The sequence below is a fragment of the Emydura macquarii genome, unplaced genomic scaffold, assembly GCF_026122565.2.
Source record: "Emydura macquarii macquarii isolate MOO-44397 ecotype Brisbane River unplaced genomic scaffold, CSIRO-AGI_Emac_v2 contig_2213, whole genome shotgun sequence".
Classification (NCBI taxonomy): domain Eukaryota; kingdom Metazoa; phylum Chordata; order Testudines; family Chelidae; genus Emydura; species Emydura macquarii.
The window spans coordinates 7,915-32,727 of record NW_027132350.1 but is presented as its reverse complement, the minus strand read 5'-3'; the positions used below and the strand labels follow the sequence as shown (position 1 = coordinate 32,727).

At 44.1% G+C, this 24,813-nt stretch overlaps 1 protein-coding gene and 1 non-coding gene across 2 annotated transcripts; one reads left to right on the top strand and one right to left on the bottom strand.

Annotated features, from left to right (window-relative positions):
- The first annotated feature begins 1,738 nt into the window (after nucleotides 1-1,738).
- TRNAL-CAA (transfer RNA leucine (anticodon CAA)) lies at nucleotides 1,739-1,822 on the top strand. The gene has a single exon. It is a non-coding gene; the product is annotated as a tRNA-Leu (tRNA).
- Nucleotides 1,823-14,310: 12,488 nt separating this feature from the next.
- On the bottom strand, nucleotides 14,311-22,634 carry LOC137161003 (borealin-like). The gene is made up of 8 exons (XM_067560014.1): nucleotides 22,529-22,634; nucleotides 21,260-21,335; nucleotides 20,726-20,868; nucleotides 19,579-19,658; nucleotides 19,012-19,110; nucleotides 15,554-15,680; nucleotides 15,041-15,127; nucleotides 14,311-14,633 (listed from the first exon to the last, which is right to left on the bottom strand). Exons 1-8 carry the CDS (start codon nucleotides 22,589-22,591, stop codon nucleotides 14,589-14,591), a joined length of 720 nt encoding a protein of 239 aa, XP_067416115.1. The 5' UTR covers nucleotides 22,592-22,634; the 3' UTR covers nucleotides 14,311-14,588.
- Nucleotides 22,635-24,813: the final 2,179 nt, after the last annotated feature.

Here is a 24,813-nt window from a genome sequence, read left to right as displayed (position 1 = left end):
ATTAGTATTACAAAAGTTGAGGGGAATTAAACAGTTGAAGGTTGTTGAAGGAGTTGTGGGAGGAGAATTCTTGGTTTCTTTGCAGCCATCCTGAAGGAAGGATGGGCCCTTTTCCCAAGGGCATGGTCTGTGAATCCTGACTGAGATCATTTGAATGTGGATGATTTGGTTGGAATCACTGAAGGGAAAAGGGGGGGTTCTATTGAAACTTAACTGCCTCCAAATGTGTAAAATGGAATGTAATTTGTGTACAGCTGTGTGAAAATAATTAGAGCAGTGCAAGGGAGAATTTGTGTGTGCAAATATATTGTGTAAATCTGGAAGGTTTTAAGGAGCTAAACCAACACTCTTGGTTTGTAAAATCCTGCCCTGTAGTTTTCAGAATAATTGATTTTATTATCATTTAACCCTTTGGGTGCTTCTATGCTGTATAAAGTTCAACATCCTTTGAAGACCAAAGCTGTAGCTGTGGGAGAAGCAGCCAGAAACAGGAGAATTGGGAGAGAGTCTGGATCTTTTTTTTTTTTTTTTTGTGGTCACAAAGTAGCACAAAGGAGCTGCAAAAAATGGACATATCTGGGCAGCAAACAAACAAGTTGAAACAAAAAAGACTCAGAGTTCAACCCTCCAAGAAAGAAAGGTAGAAAAGATTATAAATTTGGCCTGCTCATAGAACAAAAACACAAGAAAAATGGAGGAAATTCCTCTGTTTTGCCTCAAATCAGCAAAAAAAATATTAAAAGGAAGGGCTATTTTAAGAAATAATCTGCCCCCTGTCTCCAAAGGAAGTAGAAAATAATTCTTTTTGTCTTTCAGAACTCCAGGAAAAGCTTGCACCAGCAAAACCGCTGAAGAGCAAAACCATGGGTCTAATATTGAAACAGATTGTGTTTTGTGTTTTATGTTCTGTGTTGTTTGTCTTGCTACGAACATTTTTGTGTTTAAAAAAAACTGGGGAAAGATAAATCTGTGTATAATTTGGTACCGTCACATTGCATGGAACCCTGATAGCTGAACAAATGACACAAAGGGGTGAGGTAGTCGCTGCTACCATGTTTTTGTGCCCAGGAGCCTTTACAACTATTCTGAAGGGAAATGGGCCCTTTTCCTGAAGGAATTGTCTGTAAACAATTAATTGTAAATAACTGAAGCAGGCAGCGGGCAAAGGGACAATCTGACTGGAATCATTTGACTACTTATCAATTCGTCAAAATTATAAAAAAGGGAATAAGGGATTTCCATTAAAAGTTGACTGTCTCCGAAGGTACAAAATGGGAATCCGGGTACAGTTGTGTAAAAGGAATTGGAGCAGTGCAAGGGATATTAAGCAAACACAGACAGCTAGTGTTGCTTGGCTTTGTTATGAAGCATTTCATTTTTTGGATATCTTAATGAGAAGAGAACATGATCATGGCAGGGGCAGGAAGAACCAAAATAGTAAAGGAAATGCTGGATCGGGGAAGTCAAATTCAAGAATTGCAAAAAGCTGACCCAGGACTGGTGTCCTGGGGGAGCAGGGCGACCATACCAGCAGGGTGATCTCCTACCTCTTTTCAGCTAGTGGCCTGTGCTATACTGGAGCCTCCACAGTTATTTATTGACAAATAAAATTTGCAGAATTTCCAATTCACCTAGTGCTTTGGGAGCCAGGTTTGAATTCTGTTTTTCAGATGATTTTGAGTCTGGGCATTGTGCTTATTGACCAGTTTCTCTGGTGTTGATGCTTTTTATTTGCACAGTTGTGATGGCTGACTGGTTAAGGTGTTGGACTCAAAATCCAATGGGGGTCCCCCCCTCATAGGTTCAAATCCTGCTCACAGCGAGGTTGGTGTTTTAACCACACTTTCTTGCAGGTCACTATATCTGTACAAACCCCATTCAGGTTTTCTACTTTCCTGGGGCACTCTCAATCCCAATAAAACGCCACTCCCCAGCTTTCCTAGATGTGTCTTGCACATACCCGTATTTCCCCATGTATAAGACGCTCCCATGTATGAGACACACCTTAATTTTGGGGCCCGAAATTTGAAAATAAATGTATTACGGTACATCACCGGTAAGTACCACTGTATAAGACGCACCCAGTTTTTAGACCCCAAATTTTTCGAAAAAAGGTGCGTCTTATACATGGGGAAATACGGTACCTTGTGCTGGGTCCTGGATGTCCAAGAAAAAGTCTCTGTCACCTGATGGCTCCTAGCTCCGCCCTCAAGCTGGCTGCTGCTTGTGCTCCTCTCTATAGAGTTTGAAAGGAGCTGAAGCAGTGCAGGAGTGTCCCTGAGGACATACACTTGACAAAGCTTTAGCAGAGAGAGATTGTCTGAGACATCAGAGTCCTGGAAACCATATAGCCAGCCCCTAATTCAGGGCCTGTTCCAGCCCTGAGTCTGAGCTTCCAGGATCCCTCCCATCCAGCAGGTGCCCCAGATTAAATCCTCAAAAATAGGCATGTGAAACTCACTCCTGTTCTCCCTGTATCAGAGCTAGGGCTGGAATCACCCCTGCATTGCCACAGGGTGTGTGGGCGTCATGCCAAAGGACCGTGCAGCCATTCATGGCATGAACACATCTACAGCCAGTGCTGTGTCTGAGACAAAGCCCACAGAAGGGCATTGCTGGGCTGGGCTGGGCTGGGCTATGTACACCATCCCTGCAGATGTGCAGCATTTCCAACTGCAGATGGGAAGCTGCACTCTGAGTTATATATGGGGCTGGCTGTGTGGCTGACCTCTGGGGATCAGAAGAACTCTTTGTTTGATTAAATTGGTTTAAAATGACCACTCATAAAGTCTAGTATCTGCGTGATGAAACAATAGCTGGGATATCAATGTAACCCTTCTGCCAGACCGAGTCGGCAGCAGCAAGGGCTGGGTTCTATATCTAGGGGTTCCTGTAAATGATACAACACCAAACTGGCTCGAGCCCCCACCCAGTCACCTGGGAAATTACACACTATCCCCTGGGCGCCCCCAAAGGGCAATACTTCCCCTCTCACAAGCACAGAGTCTGAGTGTAGAAAGAAACCTTTTAATAGCAAAAGAGAGGTAACACCGCACTGGTTTGGGAAACAGTGCAAACAGAATTCATGAACTCAATGAGCTAAACACACCCCAGAGTACAGAGCGTGTCCTTCACCTCTCCCTTCCTTCTTCCCCCTGTACTGACCGCCGTAGTTGCAATACCCACCTCTTGGGTGTGTCTCCACCCCCTATGCCGCTCCTGTCCAACACAGGCTTGACCAGGCCCCCTCTGCTGATGTCTCCTACCGCCTTCGGGCCTTGCTGAGTCCCCGACCGCTGGCAGCGACCACACCTGTTTCCCACCAACCGCCGGCACCGACCACACCTGGCTCTCGCTGACTGCACCGCACCGGCACCGACTGTGCTGGCCTCTCTGCCAACCGCACCGGCACCAACTGTGCCGGCCTCTCTGCTGACCGTTGACCGCACCAGGCTGGCACCGACTGTCCCAGCCTCTCACCAGAGTTGCCTGGTGCTCACTCAGCTCTGTTAGTTGTCAGGCAAGGTTTCCCAGATCCTCTACTGGTTCAGCTCTTAATGATTTCAGCTCATGGGTAAACCTTCTGCTGACATACAGGCAATGTCCCTGCTTTCAAGAAACAAAAGACTCCAGGATGAGTCATTAAATCTACCTTTTAACAACAGGGGAGAGAGAATCACTCCATGCCTGTGGGCAGCCCTTTGCCAGGGCCAGTGCAGTCCCAAACGGAGAGGGAGGCTCCGGCTCCCCCAAATGTTTCCCGGCTGAACCATCTATCCGTCACCCTTGTGGAGCTCTGTCTAGTTTAGGGTGCAGATTCTATCATAACAGACAAAGCACAGTTTTGCTCATCTGTTCATACAATTGGACAACATTTCATTACCCCAGCAGTTAACACAGAAGTGGTTTGTAGCCCAAACCCAGCCCTGCCAACCATTTCCCATTATGCTCAGCACCTAGGTAAGTTATGCTAAATACTTAATTGTACTCATGCAGATACAAAGCCCATGCAAATAAAGTGCCCCCCCTTTCAGCTGCTGAGCAGGGAGAGTGCCACTGAGACACTCAGACCTGGCTTACAGTCTCCGTGGTAATTTGGGGTGGAGGCTTCAGTTTCAGATTTTGCCCCCAGAAACCTATGTGTGGTCCTGCCAGAGAGAGGGGCAGCAGGACCCTGAACAAACAAGGGCTTGTTGACCCAGGGGAAGGCCCAACAGACAGTGCTCACCAGAAGATACCTCAGTCCCCATCCCCTGGTCACCTCAGAAACGAGCGACAGCACCTCTCTACTCTGTCCTGTGCCTCCTGTCTGCCTGCCAGCCTCCCCTCCCCAGCAGCTCTCAGTTTATGCCTCCAGCAATCTCTGTGCCGCCCCATCTCCCCCTCCTCACTGCTGCCAGGGTTGTGGGTGCTGCTCTCCTTTCCCTTGTTTTGCCTCCTCCCAGCCCTATTTTCTCTCTCTTGCTCTCCTGTGGGTGCTCAGCACTGCTGAAGATTGGGCCACTTTGGTTTTGGAGCCTCGGGCTGAGTCATTTTGGCCTTGTGTACATGTTACCCCTTTGAGGAGCAGGAGCAGGGGGCAGGAGCCTTGCAGGTAGAATGCTTAGCAGAAGAGACATGGGGGAGGTGGAGGCTGGGTGTGCTCTAAGTATCATTGTCTTGTTTACACACACCAGTCCTGGAACAGTGGTGATCACAACAGGCATGCAGGGCCATTCCTTCTCCCAGGAAGCTCAGCCTCGCACCAGTGCCTGGTTCCCGAAGAGCAGCCGTGTTTTGTGAGTTTATTCTAATCAAAGACCAAAGCAGAGCAAATGCTCCGACGGCTCATACAGCTTCCTCTGCCCAAGACTCTCAAAACAAAACTAGCACAACACACGACATCCCATTTGCTCACAAGCTAACAAAAAGCATTTGGAAGACTACGTGTATCAGAGCCGTGGGTGACGCCTGCCATAAGAGTATGCATACGCATTCTCGTTCCCTTAGACAAAGAGAGCTGGGAGAACTCAGCGGTCCTGAACAATTTATTCCTCCTCGACCTAGTCATTACAATAAACGCTGTCACAGATCACCTTCTGTCTGCTCCTGTGCACATGCATTCACAGGAACCGGGGCAACTGTATAGCAACAAGCCTCTGCTTTCACTCCACTTGTCTAGGATTCATTCAAACTCCTGCAGTACAATCAGTTAGAGGAGAACACACGGCAGCTGAATCCATGGCAAACAATCCTGCTAGATTTATATTTCCAATGTCCCACAGGTATGCGGCCACGTCTGAAGCCTAGGAGGACCCTTAGGCAGTGATGGGTGACAGTACTGAGGAACCTGGCTGCCCCGTCCTGCCCATAAGCATCTGTCCTGACCCCAAGAGTCGCCCTGTAGAGCAGCTTTAATTCCGTGAGGTTTCCGCCCCCTGAAAAGTCAGCCCCAGTCACGTCTATTCATTAATATATTCTACCAAATTCAGTGCCCAATTGGTAAATGATGTCAGTCAGGTTAATTAAATGTTAAACCTTTCTCAGTGAGCAAAACATTGACAATTCCAGGAGTTTAAATTGCAAAACACTTACAAGCCTGTCAGTGTGACAAACAAACATCCACCCACTCCCCAATCCATGCCAAACGCAGAGTCAGCAGCCAGGCAGGCGCACTGAGCCCAGGAACTGGGTTTGCTCTTTATCCCTAGCCCTGCTCCCCATCCCTGCCACTTTTCTTCTCTGTGCTGTAAGGGGGAAGCACTGGGACCCAGTTCAGCCAGGCCCTTCAGCACAGCCTTCACCTTCCGTAGGGCCGCAGTCCCACTGATGTCAACACGATTGCTTCAAGTAAAGTCCGTGTGCTCGCCTTCAGCTGGGCCAGGCTAAAGTCCTTGAGAGCTTACAGGATCCAGCCGTACAGGCAGACGACTTAGTGTGGAAACAGGCTCAGCGTGGGCGTGTCAGGCTGAGTGCAGCACGGCAACTGAGCCTCTGGCCTGGCTGGGCTGGGCTGGGCAGGGAAATGAAGCAGTTTCTCTTCCATAGCGATGGAATTACACCCAGCTAAGAGCTGCGATAGCGGAGTCTCAGATCGCTGGCATTTGATAGCAGGACAAACTGAGGCATACAGCCCAGCCTTTTGTCTCCAGGCACCTGACACAATGTCATCCTTCCGGGTAGGGTGCTGTGCTGGTTCAGAGATGCCCCATAGCTACTGGTGCTGGGCTGGAGCAGAACAGAAACAGCTCGTGTCTGCGCGACACAGGTGTTGGCCAAAATCTTGTTTTTGAAATATATGTAAGAACAGAGCCACAAACACCCCCCCCCCTTCCTACCAAAAGGCACATCAGTCTGAATCAAAAGCTAACACCTCAAACTGACTCTTACTGTTCTACCCTTTTAAATGTTAATTCAAGTCTGTCTGCACTTGGTATAATTTTAAGATTATTTGTAAATGTCTGTACTATGTCCACTGGCCAGTTTATCTGTTAATTTTACCTGCTTCCAATATATTTGTAAAAATCCTATTCTAAGTACAAAAGCCACACTGCAATGTAATGTGTCTATCTAATTGTGAAAGACACTGTCAAAAATGAAATAAGGTTTGCTCTAAAAATAATATGTAAGTTCTTCAGCTAGGAGTTGGCCCTGAGCGATTGAAGTGTGAATGGCCGAGCAATTGAGTTGGGTGTAGACAAAAAGAGTGATTGAACAATTGGTCTGAGTAAGGGAGATCAAAACAGACATGAAGAAAACACCAGCCTCACCTAAAACGCTTGAGGGAAGAAGAAAGAAGTAAAGATGATCAAATGGCCGAAGAGGAGCCCATTCTGATGACTTTGGAGCCAGCCCATTTCAAAGGACAAAATCTGATCAGGCTTGCAACAATGTGGGTGATTGAGGATCACACCAAGAATGCAGTTGCAGCATGACAATGCAAAACCCATAGACTTACATGGGGTCCTTTCCCTATAAAATGGGACAAGAAGAAGAAGCTGGAGGTTCAGGTCTACAACATCACATCAGCCAGGAGTACCGATGCGCATCGGCAGAACCTTGCTCCTCATCCTCATGCTCTAGTCACCTGGCCAGTGACTATCATGAGCACCAAGAAGCTGGTAACTATGACATCTGGAAGATCCCTATGTATGTTTGTCTGTCTCTCTGTGTGCCTGTCAGTGTGTGTGAATGTGAATGAAAGCATCAATTGAAACATGTGTCTCTGTAATTGTAGTATTGATATAATGTTAATACTGTTTTCCTAGTGTTTACATTATTATTAATGCTATTTCACTAAGTAGAGCACAATATTAATATAATTACAGTGGTGATACTTTTCTTTTCTTTGATACTATCTACAGAAGTTTCTGTGTTCACAATAAATGCGGCTTGTTGCCTTATCCCCTAATAAGATCCTGTAATATTTGTTATTTGGGTAACACAGAGGCCTCTCTCTCTGAGAGCGTGCGAATGGCTTTCTGCATCTGTGACACCCCAGGGAGCAGGCCAGGCAAGAAGAGCTCTTCAGAGCCCAGCCCCTGTTCACCTTGTGCTCCCCCATTTCTTTGTGCATCCACCTGTCGCCGCTCATCCCCGGTTCAGACTGTCAGCTCCTTGGGGCAAGGACCAGCTTCTTCTTCTTCTTCTCATGGAGAGAGGTGTACAGTGCTCAGCACAATGGGGCCCTGACCTCTGGCATTACTGCAATGCAAATCATCAATCACCACCTCTAAGCAGCTGTTGCTACCAGTATATCCTCCTCCAGCGGGAACAAGGTGAGGAACAAAAAGTAGAGGCTGGCTAGTGTCACTGACCCCTCTCAGCTCCTCCCGAGTTGCTGGGGAAGTGGAATATCTAAGGGAGAAGTGACACTGGTCTGCAGCATAAGGAGAGGTGAAATAGGACCAGACCTGCCCAGGCCAGACACTGTAGGGCAGGATATTCTAACACCCTTTGTCATCCTGCTGATCCTCACAAACATTCAGTGTCCCTCCTTACCGCAGATGGATTCTCCCCCTCTAATGAATGCAGAATCGGGCTCCAGCTTGCCCGGACACAAGGCCACGAACACAGATACCACAGTCCCCAACAGACCTCTTCTAACAGGGACAAATGTTGGTTTTCATTTAAAAAAACCTGCTCATTATTCAGCCAAAAGCTCAGCTGTCCTGGAGTCACACCCACAGCCCAGCTGCAGACACAGAGTGACTCAGCTGGCAGGGCAGAGCCCAGCTAGTGCACCATTAGGCAGCATGGATGCTGCACATTTACCCAAACACTGCCACTCAGCGTCCCACCCGACAGAAGCCAAGCACATGGGACCCTTTGCCCCTAGGGAGCTCAGCCGTTCATTGTTGTGAGCCTGACTCTCAAGAACACCCCGGGAACTGAGAAAGCAAGTAATAAAAGTACACACTCTGGCATGGGCTTCACTGGGAGCAGGCAGATATGGAGTCCTAGAGTGAAATCTGCGGAAACCCAGAGACAGTAAGAAAGCAAGTTTGAACCGGAGGTGGAGCATGGCCAGATAGGATGGCCTAGAAGGTGATGGATAAGGACGCATGGTCATGCTGTCCCCATCGCCATCCCTCCTCTGACACATTCCTACTCCATTTCCCAAGCACGGCTGCTGAGTATGTATGGACTCAAACGGAGCTGGATCTGTTACCCCAAACTGGTTGTGAGGATGCCATTCTAGTCTCCAGAATCAGTTTCCCATCATGTGTTGTAGATCAGAAGTCTCAAACACTTATGGTGGCAAAGTAAAGCTTGAAAACATGAGCCAAATGTAAATGCTGCAGCAATAGCTGCTTAAGGTGGGAAAGAACCTGAAAATCTTTCTGCTAGAATAGTGGGCAGCACTCCCACGTCATTAACTGCCCATTAATAATGGGGTGATTCTTTACTGCCAACATTCACTGGTTCACTGCTGCTCCACGCATGTAAGAAAAGACAGGGGAATTTCTACGGGGAGTCGCACACCCTGCTGAGTAACGGTTCATCGTAGTAGCACCAGTCAGTTGTGGTGGAAGATACACCTCCTCCTTCCATCCCCATCAGACCCAGGGCATGTGACAAACAGAATTTTGACTTTGGGTAGGAAGCAGCCATGGCAGCTGGAGGAGGAGCGTGTGTGCTGCCTGCACCTAGATTGCCTCCAGCCATCTCTGCTAGGGTCTAAGCGATCACCCCTTCTATCAGCAGGCAGGGAATTGTTATCTATTTATTTCTTACCATGTCACCCAATTGGTGACCACTGGCCAGGTGTCCACGCTGATAAACGCTTGCTTTGTATATGGAGACATTTTTCATGATGCTCAGTAGCGCACATCCACCAAACTGCCTAGGAGAACCACCTCTTAGGGTCAGTATCTGCTAGAATCCGTGTGCGAAGTGCAGTGTCAGTGCAGTGTGGGACAGACACCTTGCTGGACACCGTTTTTCCTCGTTATGTCCCTGAAGATTAATAACATTTCAGATTTCCCTTATAAATTTGGGCTGAACTTTGGAATCTGACACCCCTGAATGTAACCAGCAGCAAGCAGAGCAGATGCTGGAGCATGCCTGCACGAGAGAGCTGCCCTAAAGCACAGCTTGTTGCTGCACCCAGCTGGCACAAGTCTGAATTTCTGTACTGGGGGCCAGGTGAGCTTCACAGCTGACTTTCTGGGACTGGCTGCCTCCCATAGGCTGATGGGGAGGAATTTTTTTGTGACATTCTTGCTGTCCTAATGTGCCAGCACTTGTGGGAACACGGCAACGCACTCCTGCTGCCTTGCTGCAGGTTGGGTCACCAACACCCCAGGAGGAGCACAGGCTCTATTGCTGCCTGACCTGCTAAAGGAGAAACTTGTTTTAAATTAGCAATGGCCCAGGACAGCCACTTGGACCTTAAAAACATGTGCTTGGTCCCAGCCACCTCCTTAGTGGGTAAATAACACATCATGGCCCACACTTGCTTGTTTTCAGGGGATTGCCATGCTCCTACAAGGCGAGGCCACAGCGCCCAGCTTTTGGCAGAGCTGTCTCTGAGCACACCATGGAACTAGCTCTAAGAAGGGGAAGTCTCCCACTGTTTTCTACTTTAAAAGAAAAGTCTATAACCACAACGCAATGAACAAAGCCCTGGCACTGATTTGGTTTTACTTGTCCAAGATGAACATTTGCAGAGGAACTGTTCTCAGAATGTCTTTCTGAGCTCTCTGGGGGAGGAGACACCAGGTCTTTCCTCCTCCTCTGCCGGGCGGTGTTCCCTTCACACAGCACAGTCCATACAATCATTCATGCCTATCAAAAGGAAAAATGCTCAGGTCTAGCGGCAGCAGCCACTGGGCATGTAACTGTTTTCAGCCCCACGCGACACATGGAACAGCTCCTGGCAGCGAGGAATGCATATGCTTTTTCAACGTGACCGAATCATTGTTTTGTTGCATTGCTTTTTATTGCCCACGACTTAATTCGAAAGGGCAATTCTGGCACTAGTCAGGTTGGCATACATATAATGCACAAGCGCAAAAACTCTATGCACCTTCCTCGTAACATCCCAATCATCTCTGCACTCAACAGGAAAGGGCAGTTGTAATTATTTTGTTAAACGAAATGCATCTGCCATGTAATGTGCAAATGGGCCAGAAGTGTTGCTAGTAATTTACACGAGTGATAGAAGGGCAGAAAAATGAACTGCTACTTACCCGTGTTCCAGAGAGCAAATAGCACAGGCAGCATGGGGAAGGGGACTCAGGTGATGAATCGCTTTAGCTATGGGGTGCCAGGTTGCTTTAATTCATGTCTGCTACAATTAACTCACACTGACAGCAATTGGAAAAGGTAGTTGAATATTATCAGCCTTGTTTGCTACACTACAACACAAACAGAGCCATTCTGAGGAGGTAGCGACCCAGCCCCATGGCAGCCTACAGCTACCATGCCCTCGTATCCCACAGAGCAAGTTCATCCCATGCTAGGGCCACGAGAGCAGTATAAGTCACAAACCAGCCCAAACAGAAATAAACGAGATATGGAACCTAGAAATGCAATCATAAGACATTAGCTTAAGTTCCCCAGGTCCTGCCTGGCCCCATTTTCCAGGGGTGAAAGTTTGCTGTGGCTGTTTGTTGCTGCAGGTGTACATGCGGTGTTAATTCCTTCACCAGTGTTGATGCAACTGCCTTTCATTGCACAGAAACATACAGCAAGAGTTCAGTTACACGGCTCAGAGGGTTAGGACTAGCTGTGTTTCACTGCACAAAGCAGCATTGCTAGTCCTAGGGAATCAGTACCAGCTTTAAAGTCCAATATCTCATGAGCCAGTAGAGGTAGGAAGGAACGCTGCAAGTTTCATCATTGGAGAGCGGGGATGACAGGCCCGGTGGCTAAGGCATTAATTTCTGTTTGTGATAAATCGTGAGGCAACAGACCATAAATTCAAGTCATTCCAATTAGCATCATTTCTTCCGCTCACCTGATTCTAATCTCTGCTCTCTGAAGAGTCACTAGTGCTATAAACAAATACTTTCTACAGCCTGGCCACTAGTGACCCAGCTTTCAAGTGTTAGAAAGCTCAAAGGTAAGCCTCAGAGATCAGGCTTCAAGCGGAAACGGTCTCAGCCTTAACAAGAGTGTCTTCAATGGGTTTGCATGATGAATTCATGTACAGATATACCATTCAGCAGAGCAAAGCGGGAACAAACTCTGCCTTCATTTAGTTTGATGTGTGCACCTAATCCTTTGTCATTTTTAATGGGCTCCTTTCCATGGCACCTTGGCTGAATGCAAATGCTTAATTATATGACAATCCAGGTTCAAAGCATCTTGTCGTTTCTTCTTGTTTCAGAGTATTCTGCAAGGCTCATGACTGGGCTTGCACAGAGCTAAGTCTTGCCCTGTGAGCTTTGTCCTTCCACCAAAAGTGCCATGCTCTCGCCCGTGAATATTTGGTTCTGGGTTTGTTCAGCAGCAACAGCACTAACAAGGAGAGTCCTGTATACAGACTAACCCGGCTACCCCTCTAAAGCAACAGCACTGCAGCTCACCGCTGGGGCAGAGATTGATGGTTCCAAAGTAATTAGGCACAAGTCAAAGTAAGGCCTTGAAGACTAGGACCAGGCTGTTGAACTAAAACCATGATTGGATAGGAAGCCAGCATAGAAGGCAGAGGAATAAGGGAAATGTTTGCTTGGTGCTGGACACATTTGCTTTTACATGGTGAAGCACTGAAGATGAAAAGCACACTGAAGGCAGAGTTTGGGCTTTGACTTCTGTCTTCAAGCAGATTCGAAGCCACCATAATCATTTTCATATTTCCATGGCAGTGGAATTCAGCAAAGGTAGTAAAGCTGAGACAAAGCCCTGAGGCTTAATAAGTGCAAACAGTGCCCCCTGCAGTTCGGATTTAGAGAAGGCTGCCAACACCATCCTCCTGTTAAATAACTGAACTCAAGGATTTCGTGTATGTCTAACCTGCAAGCTGAGGGAAGTATACCTGGGCTAGCTTTAATCTAGCTAGCGTAGCTAGAAATGAAGACAGTGGCACAGACTTCAGCACAGGCTGTACAAAACCTGCCCTGGACCCTTCCTGTGAACTCACAGTGCTAGCTGAGAGCGATGTGTCTATGCTGCTTCCTGCTGTATCTAATTAAAGCTAGCACAAGTATGCCTAGCCCACGCTATGCTCATACCTTCAATTGAAGGGCAGACATAGCCGAACTGTATAGAGTCTGTCAGCAGAGAAACACAGTGCTCCCCCTGCAGTGCTATCATTGTCTAATCTTTGAGGCCAGGTTCAGTCTTAGGGGAGCAGGGAGTGTGTTTGCATTGTTGTTTCAGAGATCGCAGTCCTTCATAGTCCATATATTTATATATGTTTAAAAGGAATACTGTCAACCTGAAACACAAAATCACACTTCTACCTACATTTGTGTACCCAGCATTGGCTCAAGTAATAACACTGCTATAACAGGGAGGCAAAACGTTTTGCCTATTTTTTCCAGCTTGCTGATGTTTTTCAGTTGTTAGCCATCTTCACCTTTCCTTTGCGCAGATTTTTCAAGCTCCTGACAAGTGAAAAAGTTAGGAATTTCAAGTTGATGGCATCCCTTGAATTCAACTGCCTCACAAAATTGCATGGAAAGTATGACCCAGGGTAAACTGTCCCATTCAAGAGAGGGACGGGCTCCAAAATACTGATAATTTCTCCAAATCCTTCTCCAAATTATCAGTATTTTGGAGCCCGTCCCTCTCTTGAATGGGACAGTTTACCCTGGGTCACCATTAAGAGCCACAAAAAAGTCCAGCCTTTTTCTTTTTGCAACTCAACTTTTCCATAGTTGGGAAAGGATTTGAAAAGTTACAGCAGCTAAAGGAAAACTGAAAAGAAACAACATTGCAGTCACTGAGGGGAGAAAAAAAGCAAAGGGTATTCTGCAAGGGAAAAACAAATCTTGAAATTTACATTCAAATAAAATCTAAATGAAAAATTTCCTACTAAGAAGTTCAAATGAACTTTCTTCTCATGAAATTTTTTAAAACTAGTCCCATTCCCTTTCTTGACAAGACAATGCTAGTTATCTTTTGTAATGCAGAGTGAAAACTATAGCCAAGTGCTATGTACTACCAGTGTCACTGGAATGATATGGTGGGGACAGAATACGAAGAGGGCATGTACTTAAGTTTCTTTTATGTACTTTTAAGAACTGCCTGCTCTAGCATTGCCTTAGTTTATGATTTATTTAGACCTCAAATGAGGAGGCTCGAGGACACTACAGAAAAGACAGGTATTAGAGGAAAAGGGTTGACACAAGCCATTATTCCTGTAGTTCTGGAATGAGAAACAGAACAGAAGCCCAGATAACTTGGTGATCATGTTCCACTTGACAGCGTCAGGGTGTTAAGAACTCTTGCAACAAGAGTTCTTGTTTAAGAACACACCAATGTATTCATTTTTTAAACACACAACTGTAGAATGTACAATAAGAGACTTCAAGTAGATTGTTCACGGGAAAGCAGGATTGCAAGTTCAGTGGCTGCTGTGAGAAGAACAAAACAAAAGGATTTATTGTCCCCATCACCCATGGCAGCTTCATTAGCTGGTCCGCCACAAAAATGTCATTTAGCGGTCCCTATTAGTTATTTGTAACAGAGGTTCATAGTCCAGCTCTTAGAAGGCAAGTATCCAGTGCCCTGCAAGGATGACATCAACAAACAGAAAACTTGCCTGGCAATAGGTGCAACGAAACCCAGAAACAACTTTTGTCCATCACACCTGTAATCCAATAAGCCGCACAGCTTCAATCTTTGACAGATTGCCAGGGCAGTTGTAGCCACCTGACTTGCCTCTCTCCATGGATCCAAGCTCAAGGTACAGCTAGCTTGAAACAGGAAGTTGAAATTTTATTTATACAGAAAACATTTTTTAAACTTCTTTTAAACTTCTTTTATTTAAACTTTATTTTATAAACTTATTTTAATCCTCTTAAATATTACAGGCTAAAAATCTGTTCCTAACTTCCACCATGTAGCAAAGGAGTAAAACAATAGAGTAAGAATGCATGTTGTAATCCTAAAATTGGTGTTCCAAATTTATGCAGAAAGTTAATAGCCCTGAAGTTTCATCTTTGGGTCGTGGTGCTGCTGCATGCTTGTGCAAGATGAACCTAAAAAGGAGAAAGATTAACAAAGAGCTTGTAAAGAACACATGCTGTTACAGCCCAAAGCCAATATCAGGCAAAAATGGAGGACAAGTTCACCCTTGAATTAAACCCTAAGCACCACCAGTAGCTCTCTCCCACCAATGAAAGCACTGTTTGTACACAGGTTGGGCCCAGTGAAACGTAAGCCTCAAGTCTGTGTATTTTCCAGACCAGCTGAGCAGACCCACATTTGTAAAACCAGATTCGGTGTGCGCCAAGATCCAGGCAGACACAAGGGAAAAAGAATTTAAGAAAGTTGACTGGCAGAATCTAATGGAAACTGACAGCCCATTAACTTAACAACAGGGACAATGACAATGCCAGGCACCACAGAGCAGTTTCAATTCAAAGCCAAGTATATACTGACTTACTGATAAATTCTTCATCGTTCTCAGGGTCTCTGGATTGAGATGACAAAGATTCTTTCTGGTCAACTCACTGGCTGCTAAACGAATGTTCTGTACAAAAAAGATCACAAGTCTCAGTTCCCTTGTGTGTTACAGGCCAGCACGGTTCTGCTGTGTCAGACTGGGACATATTAGTTTGTAAGTGGAATCAGTGACAGATCTAAACAAGACTGAAGCAGCTGGATTATATATTAGAAAGATTGATAGACCTCCACATTGTAGAGCAGGGAATCATGTACTGCTTGTATAACAAGTGATGGACCCACTGTACAGGAACAGCATAGAAGGGTTATTGGTAAAACAGGACTAGTTGCAAATAGATAATCAGATGCAGCTTGAGACCATGGGCTCATCTCACATCTTTTCTGCACTGCACTATGGCATGTATTGCTACCAGTCACTATTTTAAATTTCATTTGGTGCCCATCAAAATCCACTCACATATTTCCCTACATTTGTAATAACTTTCTGCTTTACCTCCCCTCCTCCGACAGGGACTGTAATGAGGACATCATTGCTGTCAGCAAGAGGGCTGCCATTTGCAGAGACTGTGTAAACATGCTCATGTGCTGCAGGGGTGCGGAGACCTGGTGCCTTGAAAACGCTGAAAGACATTGTTATTAATTAAATTATTAGTGAATAACTTCATTGCAGCCAATTAAAATGATCAGCAGCACATTTAATGAGATTTTCCCCAACTAGATTTCAAACATCTCATTTTCAAGGGAAACAGAAGGTCGGAGAAAAATGTGTAACTTGAAGTGTCAAACCAGTAGAGCTTGTCAGAAACCAATGGAATTGACAACTGACAATTAACAACTGATTAAACTAGGACCTGATTTAAGCTCATCATTTCTCATCCACTTGGCTTCTAGAAGCTCTAGAAGGTCCCACCAGGTCCCACCAGGATTCTCATCTCCAGTTCGGGATGTATAAATCCAGTGACCAAATATTTCCTTTAGACGAGTGGGTAGAGGTAATACACTCGATTCTTACATTACACATTTGAAAAAGAAGAAAGCGTGGCCACTGAGTAGGGTCAACCCAAGAGAATGAATCCAGAGTTACAGGATATAAAGGTATTCACTTATCCTCTTTTTCTCGTTCTGACCTCCATCTACCCTCTTCAACAGAGGCAAAAGCTTCTAGTCCCAAGGCTATCAAAATTCTGAAGCCAAAACCTAAGTCTACGGAGTGATGAGTTCTAGCCATCTTAATGTTCCATATTTTACACTGAAACTGCCAATTCGGTGAGGCCATTTGACATATTAAGGCCAACATTTCAAAAGCAAACTTTGGTTTTAGGTGCACAGCTCCAGATACCCTGAGCCCAATCTTCAGCAATGCTTAGCCCTCACAGCTGTCACGGACTACAGCTTTACTTGAGAACCGTGAGCACACCTCTAAAAATCAGGCCCCAGGGGTTACAGAACCAAAGCACCCAAAACTAAAAACAAAAGCCCCCCTCTTTTGAAAACGTTAGGGTTAATGTGTGCCACATTCTCTTCAGCACAATGTAGCCCCCTTTGACCCGAGCAACTAATAAAGTTTGGGGACCTGTAGATGTTCTGGTTGGGAATAGAAATTGATGGTAGCCAGGTATTTCTTTGATGCAATCGTGTTTGTTTAGAAGGAATGTACAAAGATCTATGTCTCTGAACACAGAAAGAACCAAAACCAAAAGGGAGCAGTGTCTTGGCTTACCAGCTCCTCAAGCCTCTTTAGCCAACACCACCAGACTCAAAAGTTCACTCTCTTTCTGGCTTTTTCTAGGGTCACATTGGAGCTTATGGTCTCCTGCTGCACCTTTCTTGCCTCTTTTTCATCACACCAGTATCTTTCTGTGTGTTATCTTGTCTCACACACCCACATGGTCATAAACCCAGTCGAATCCTTTACACCCAGCATGCTATTTTCTGGGCAGACTATCAGACTTTGTTTCAGGTGCGACCCCTTAACTGTCTCTTACAACTATCTAACACAGAGGACTCATGTACTGCTTGAACAAGGTTTCAACTCCAGCCATAACAAGGAGTCACCTAGCTCATAACAATATAGGGAGGGAGTTTGGGTGCAACAAAGGAACATAGACTACTGGCCACTGGACCAGAATGACTGATCAGAGTCACAGCAGAAACATCTGATCCTATTATGGAGAGGAGAAAGACGTAGTGAAAGGGGAACATTTTTAGGGGACACAGCTGGAATCCTAACGGAAACTAACTTGGCACAACAGGGTTCATCATGGAAAGAAACATCCAGGTCAGAACTTCATATTTCACTCCGACCTTCCCCAAAGTAATTGACTAGAAATTTGCAACACTGCAGCAAGTAAACACACAGGGAAAGGGGGCTGCAATTTGAGAAGGCAGTTAAGGCACATGTTTCTAGAGCAAGAAGAAATATAGTTACCAAAGTTATCCAAAGAGAAACAGAGGAAAAACTACTTTCAAAAGATTAACCTGCCTGTCAGAATAGAAGGGAAATGAAAATAAACTTAGTCACAGTGGTGAGACTGTCTGACCTCCATGGGGGAAAAAAGTGTTCCTTCTTCTCAATCTCCAACATGATAGGACATGCAAGACTTCTAAGACAGCCTACATGCCTGGATCCAGCAGTCCCATGAGATGCAAATGGTTCAATTTAAAATTCTATTCCCCTAGAGATGTCCATCTGGTTTTTGCCCATCAGTTCCTAAAGCAAATACCATTTAGTTCTGGGGATAGTAAATTCCCCAAAATGTAGGAGGCTTCAGCGGAAACATTTTTAAGCAAACTAATCTTGCATGGTGCAAGCTTTACTCCAGTGGTTCAGGACCTAATCAAAAGGAAGGGGAGACTGCAGTTTAGTCTGAGATATTCTGAACCTTTGGGGCATTTCTTCCTCAATGCTTACCGAGCAGTCGGCAATAGAGATTGTTCACCATTTGGTCCGATCCTCTGCGTCCCCAAGGGCTGGACTGGTCAAGACTCCAATGTTGACACAGACTTGATGCTCCAATGTAAGAGGGGGTCTGTCTCTGGCCACCTCCATGCCTTGGTTGGTGGAATTTTATCCCAGATGCCACAAGACACCCAGAGAATGGCATTCGCCACAACGCCGTGAGGTATTCTGGTGACATGTCTGAAAACCGTAAGACGCCATCTGCAGACAATGGCCCCTGTAGTCTGTTGACTGGAGTGACCGTAAACATCTGTTACAAATGAAGTGATTCCACTTTATGCCCAGTATACGACGTTGGCATTGTGTGGAATGCCTCCAGCTTTGCCCAGTTTGAACAGCATAGTGTCCATGTTTCGCAGCAGCACAGAGAGGATTCAGCTCGAATTGATCCTAAACTTAGTTGTCGTGGCCGAGATTATGTTGATTCCGTATTTGTTGTAAACGATCCATGGCAGATGCTGCGATGCTGATCCAGTGAAGAACCGTCATATGAAAATTGGAGGAATTGACAAATATAGATCCCCAATAGCAAAAGTTGGAGACTGTTTCAACCGTGTGGAGGAGGTTCAAACAATTAAACTACAATTTTGCTGATTGCAGAGTCTATGGCTGACCATAGTAAGCCATGCACAAATGAATATGGAGTTACATAGTCTCAGTCCTGGCTCTTCTGGTGACACAGAGTAGTCAAATAATCTCACCTCTCTTCCTCAGTTATCTTATCCTTGATATTTCAGAGTTGTGAAGGTTAGTCAATCACTATTAACACAGCACTTTGAATAGGTGAAGTGTTACATTATGGCTCTTATATCATGCATTGGATAGGGACAGCCACTGCCATGGGGCGGAATGGGAATATGCTGATCTACATTGCAACTGTTCTGTCATATCTCCTGCAAGACTAATGCAGAACACACTAGACACCAAGTTAATGCTGGTATTTAATAGACACATTTTGCAGGATACTATAAACATAATTAATGCACACTCACCTGGAATTGAACCTGGGGGTGACAGTGGAGGTCCCCTGCCGTGTGCAGGCATCAGCAACTCGGCCAAGGACTGGAGTAACAAAGTGATTTTTGTTTGACCTGCTCAAAGAGAGTTGCATTGATAAAATGATGCCACTTGAAAAGATCATTTTAGCAGCTGCTTCTCAGTTCTGTCCATCTGTTTTATTAGTTAGAAAAGCTGAGAATGATGTGAGAGTCTTTGGAAACTAGAGGTTTCTCCTGATTTCAGAGAATGCCTCTTGACATGGCAGCAATGACTGAAGTTTTATGACAGCTTGATTAAGTGTAAAACCCCGGACGCCCCACAAAAGAAGAGCTGATCAGTCACCTCGCCGTACTACCAGACTGGAGACTGCCCACTGCAGAGTGCCTCCATTTAGCCCTGCTGTACCTTCGTAGCTCCTCTAGCACAGTATGCCTTGTCAGCCGGCTCCCTCCCTACTCTATCCAGCCACCCCTCCCACGGCTATGTTGGCAATACCATTTCTGGTCTCCTTTCCATCCCCACAGTGAAGAAGAGGGATTCACACTACTCCACACTCTTACCTTTTACTAATGCGTCTTACTCTTGCTGATGGAGCTCTTCTGCTCTTAGAAGCTGCAGTTTTTTTGGTTAATACCTTCACCTGAAACACACAAACTCAGTGAATTATTTACTGTGTCATGATCAAACCACAGCTCACCTCCAGTTCTGAGTAAGTGTTCCCATAACTGAACTAACACTGGTAACAAGAGCTGAAGAACAACTCACTCACTGTCCCCTTCTCAGAGGATCAAAACTGTGGAAAGACCTTTCCCTTTTGAGATCTTGGCATTATCATAGCTTAGAGATGAGCTGTGGCAGACAAAGGGATTTGTGGAGAATTCTTTTCCATAGATAGTAACGTTCCAATAGTCAGAGCAGTCATGGGTAACCAGACTCCTGCTCTGAGAACATGGAGGTTGAATGTACAATTTAAAGGGAAAAAAAAGATATAAAATGTTTCTTTACACTTTCAGAAATGGCTGGGTTGTGTACTCAACCTCATAACAGAATGTATCTAAGGTGCTCAGATACTTTGGGGATGTGGGGCAGTATAAAACCTGTGAGAGAAATAAACCATGAAGCAAACACTCTGATCTCGTGATAAATAGGATGCAGGCTATGAAGCTAAGGGTAAAACTACAGTTTCTCACTGAAGGTTTGAAAAGACACCAAATATATGAAGTTACCCTGAAGGCCCCCCAGACAGTTTGTGGTTTTACACATTTCCCCTTTTTAAAAGAAATTCTCTCCCCCGTGTATGGTCTTTCACACAGAAACAAACAAGGAAAATTGCCTCTACAGTATTGCAGGGTAACAGTGGAAGAGACTACACAAAGAGCTTTTTCAAATGCACAGAAAACCAAAACGAGAAATATTTCTCTCTAGTTTTCTGGTTATAGTCACCCTGGATATTACAAATAATACAGATAACATTTTCAGATGGTCATGTGATTTAAGTTGCATCAGAGGGAAATACACATATACTTCCGCTAAATAAAACTAGTTTTAAAGTTATATTTTACAAATGTAAAAGAAGAAGATTATATAAACCTATAACGTTGATTAAAACAGGTAGCTAGCCTAAGGAAGCAAGCCTATAAGCATCACCTAGATTGACAATCAACTCACTTCCTGACTGGACATCACCAAATAATATCAATTACTTACCTTCCCTGTGTTCGGATTAACATTTTCATCTTCTAGCTCTGGTTCGTCAAGGGCTTTCCTCTCCAGTTTGCTCTTTGCTGCAGGGAGCAAACTAAGTTCTGTTTCCTCGTCACTCGGGTTGATATCCTGTTTGGATTTTTCAGCTAGAAAGAGAAAACAACAACATCTAAATTGAAAACATTAGAAACATTACATTCTTCATGAACATTCTTCATGGTGAAAAGAAAACTTTCATGACGTGTGTTTGGCAAACAAGTTATGGAACTAGTGGTTATATATACTTATATAGAGATAAAGTAGGATTTCAGAACGCATAGGGAAATGTGAACAACACTTACATAAGATTCAGTAAATCTAAGCAATCACTTTCCAGATGTAACATCACAGATTGAAGCAACAATTGTTTCTCTGAAATCTACTTATGTCAGTTAATGAGAAAGTTGGAAGATAGTTGGCAAGATCCATAAGGAAAGAAAAAACATTTTGCTATTGACTGCGCCCAGAACATTCAACACCGCTTGTAAATAAACTGACCTGTCTTCACAATTTTGAAAGGTGTCTGGATAACTTCTGCTGTTAGTTTGTTTATTTCTGATAGTTCCAAATCGGCCTAAAACCAAAAGCAATCACAATACCATGTGTATTATTAGTAAAGAACTAACTCATTCCTAACTGCCTGCAAACAGCGTACACCCATAATTGCTTTACAGTAAAAATGCTTCTATGCTGCTTTGCGCTATGCTGTGTTCACACTTCCCCAGTATTTTAGAACTGGTAACAGCTTGCAGGACTCGTGCACCATTTAGTACTGAAGGGCTTTATTCAGCTGCTACAGCTATTCCCAACCCTCTCACATTTCAGTCCAGTCCCAATTTAGACATTTTCTGGTTTACAAAGAAATGCAGACTCTCTGATGGCTAAAATGAGTGCGGCAGGGCAAGGCAGGGGAAGATCACAGTAAGGAAACACTGCTTAATAGATTAGTGTCATTGCTAGGCAAGCCAAGATTCTATCGCAGGAAACATAGCTTTCTATAACAAGACTGTTCCAATTGAAAACTTTTGGCGATATGGGCCAGGAGAGAAAGGATCCCAAGACACTTGCCATTTTCCACTTCTTTAAAAATCAAAGGCAGACACCCACCATCAACTACAGACTCAACTTGAATTACAAGGTCAGTTTTCTGAAACTTGAGAAGCCTCTCAGTAAGACAAGCAAAGAGGTAGTTACAGCATTCAGGAACAAGTCTCCCAGTTACCAAATGCTTCAGACTCAGAACTTCTGTACATTTGAAATGTCGCAGCTGAGCCACTGCAGAGCTTTATTGTAGACGCTCACTACAGCAAAAGGAAGCATTCTCCTGCCAGCATAATTAATCCATATCTCCAAGAGGCAGTAGCTAGGTTGGTGGAAAAATTCTTCCATCAGCCTAGTGCTGTTTACACTTGGGGGTAGGTCAACTTAACGACGTGGCTCAAGATGTGCATTTTTCACATCCCTGAGATGTAGCTGAGTTGACTTAATTTTTGAGTGTAGGCTTGACCTCAGCAAAGATTCTGAAGAAGTCTATATTAGATGTGAGCCATAACAATGAAGTGTTTCCACAGCCATTAACATGCACTGCAAGGGAAACTGGAAATGTATTTTGGAGAAAGGAGTTGCAAGATTCACCATAAACCAAGTAACTTTTAAACTGATGCAATAGTTTAAATAAAGATTGGTATCCTAAAACCGTTATACAGTAGCACCAGAAAATAAATGTATTATTTGGCTTAGTAGTTACACTAGATGTACATTACCTACCATTGCTGCCTCTTCTAGGGCCTCTTTACTTCCCCCTTTAGCTAGAGACACAACATTTTTCATTATCAATGTTTAACTAGAATAATTGACGTTATAGTAAAGTTTTAATACTTGGGTAGAACTAAACAGCCAAACAGTGAACATTTCTTGACAATTAATGACCACTTAAAATAAAAAGAGACCAGTGGGAAAACAGGAATTCTCTTGAACAAAAAATCTGTCATCATCTGTGAATCCATATGGATGAGATTCAATTTGCCCTTTCCCGTTCCCAAAGATTTATTTTAAGCACATGATTTTGCACTGAGTTAACCTCGTGCCACACTTCACATTGTCTCATGTGCCAGTGAGTTTAAGACATCTAAAGGAAAACTCTAAATAAGCACTTTCATACAAATGAACTTAGCCAGCATGATGACTTTAAATGTGATGTGTTACAAAAGAATTAATGTATTGTAATGAGAGAGAACAATGACATTAGCGTAAATAGTAATTATGTCTAAATGTAAATGGTGTACATTAAATTAAATTAAAGAAATAAGTGGCATTTCTGAAAATCATGCAACTAGGAAATGTCACTAATGAGAGTCCACTAACTGGATGAATTTGACTTATGAACTCAGGGATAGCTCTAAGTTTAGTACACTTCCAAACTATTTTGTCAACACATATTCTAGGTCATATTCTAGGTCATAGAGATTATCCAATTCCTTGAGAAGATTCTCTCCATTTGTTTGTAGCTGATCAATTCTAATTTGGACTAAAAGAAAAAAAGAAAAGCGTTTTGATTGACTACTATGTAGAACAAAAAGTGTTATTTAGGGATTTACATGTCAGGGCTTGAAGCTCTATTTCTCTAAATATCAGCACAAGCCTCCCTTGTGAACATGCTTTTCTGGTCAAATCTATTTTATTCTTCCCAAATGAGCCTTTTGAGAACTTTGCAGGGAGCTGATGGTAGAAAATTAACAGAAGTGCATAAGGGTATGTCTGCAGTGCTTCCGTGTAGGCACTCCCTACACCAACAGGAGGGCTTTGCCCATCAGCATAGACCAGTGGCTCTCAACCTTTCCAGACAAAGCAGACTCCTGAAAGGGGTACGGTAGTCTTGCATATCCCCAAGTTTCACCTCACTTACAAACTATTTGCTTATAAAATCAGACATAAAAATACAAAAGTGTCACAGTGCACTATTACTGAAAGTAAGCAATTTTTCTCATTTTACCATAGAACTATAAAATAAATCAATTGGAATGTAAATATTGTAATTACATTTCAGTGTATAGTATATAGTGCAGTATAAAACAAGTCACTGTCTGTATGAAAACTTAGTTTGTACTGACTTTGCTAGTGCTTTTTATGTAGCCTGTTGTAAAACTAGGCAAGTATCTGGACCCATGCATGATGGGGATCACATCCTGAAAGAAATCTTTCCTGAACCCTCTCTTCTGGCCTTGGAAGAACCTCATCATCAGAAACAAACTTTCCACAGACCAAGACACATTAACTCAAAGTGGCACCAGACAGTGCCAGAACAGATGCAAAACCTGTAGACATATCTCCACTGCTGCGATGATTAACACCCCCACCACACCCCTTTCAACAATCCATGGGTTCTACACATGCCTAGCACAAGTGATGTACCTCATCCAGTGCACTAAATTCCTGTAACAACTATGCGGGTGAAACCAGACAATCACTATGTTCTTGAATGAACTCATCCAGAAAAAAGATAAAAAGACAAAAATACCCCATCACCTGTGGGTGAATGAACACTTTTCACAAAGAGATCACTCATAATCTGAGCTCTCAGTGCTCATCTTCAAAGGAAACCTGAACAACACCTTCAAAAGTCAAGCCTACAAAATGTAAATTAATAACTTTGCTAGATATTAACAATCATGGACTGAATAGACGTACTGGATTTATGGCTTATTACTACAACAACTATACCCACATAACCCCGCTCTCCCAATGACTGGAGAGGCATCAACAGGACACTTTACATTGAATGGTCCCTTGAAATACGTATTAACTACGTATGCTAAACAATCTTTTCCACCTTGTATTTAGCTGACACTGTGAGTACATTTCCCAGACCTGAAGAAGTGTAAGCTCATAAATGTGGCTCTCACCAACAGCAGTTGATGCAATAAGAGATATTCCCTCACCCACCTTGTCTCTCTAAATATCCTATTGACAAGCATCCCCTGGTTAATTCCGGACAGCTGTGAGTGACCTCTGAAAAGAGTTCCTATGTGAGTCTAATTCCTCGTAGGTCTGTG

Bases quoted from the DNA above. Each gene is read 5' to 3' on its own strand.
- LOC137161003 (XM_067560014.1), bottom strand. From the start codon at position 22,591: ATGAAAAATGTTGTGTCTCTAGCTAAAGGGGGAAGTAAAGAGGCCCTA. The intron at 15,681-19,011 runs GTGAGTGTGCAT...AATGTCTTTCAG, and splicing joins ACCCCCAGGTTCAATTCCAG to CGTTTTCAAGGCACCAGGTC. The intron at 15,128-15,553 runs GTAAAGCAGAAA...TTTTTTGTACAG, and splicing joins TCCCTGTCGGAGGAGGGGAG to AACATTCGTTTAGCAGCCAG.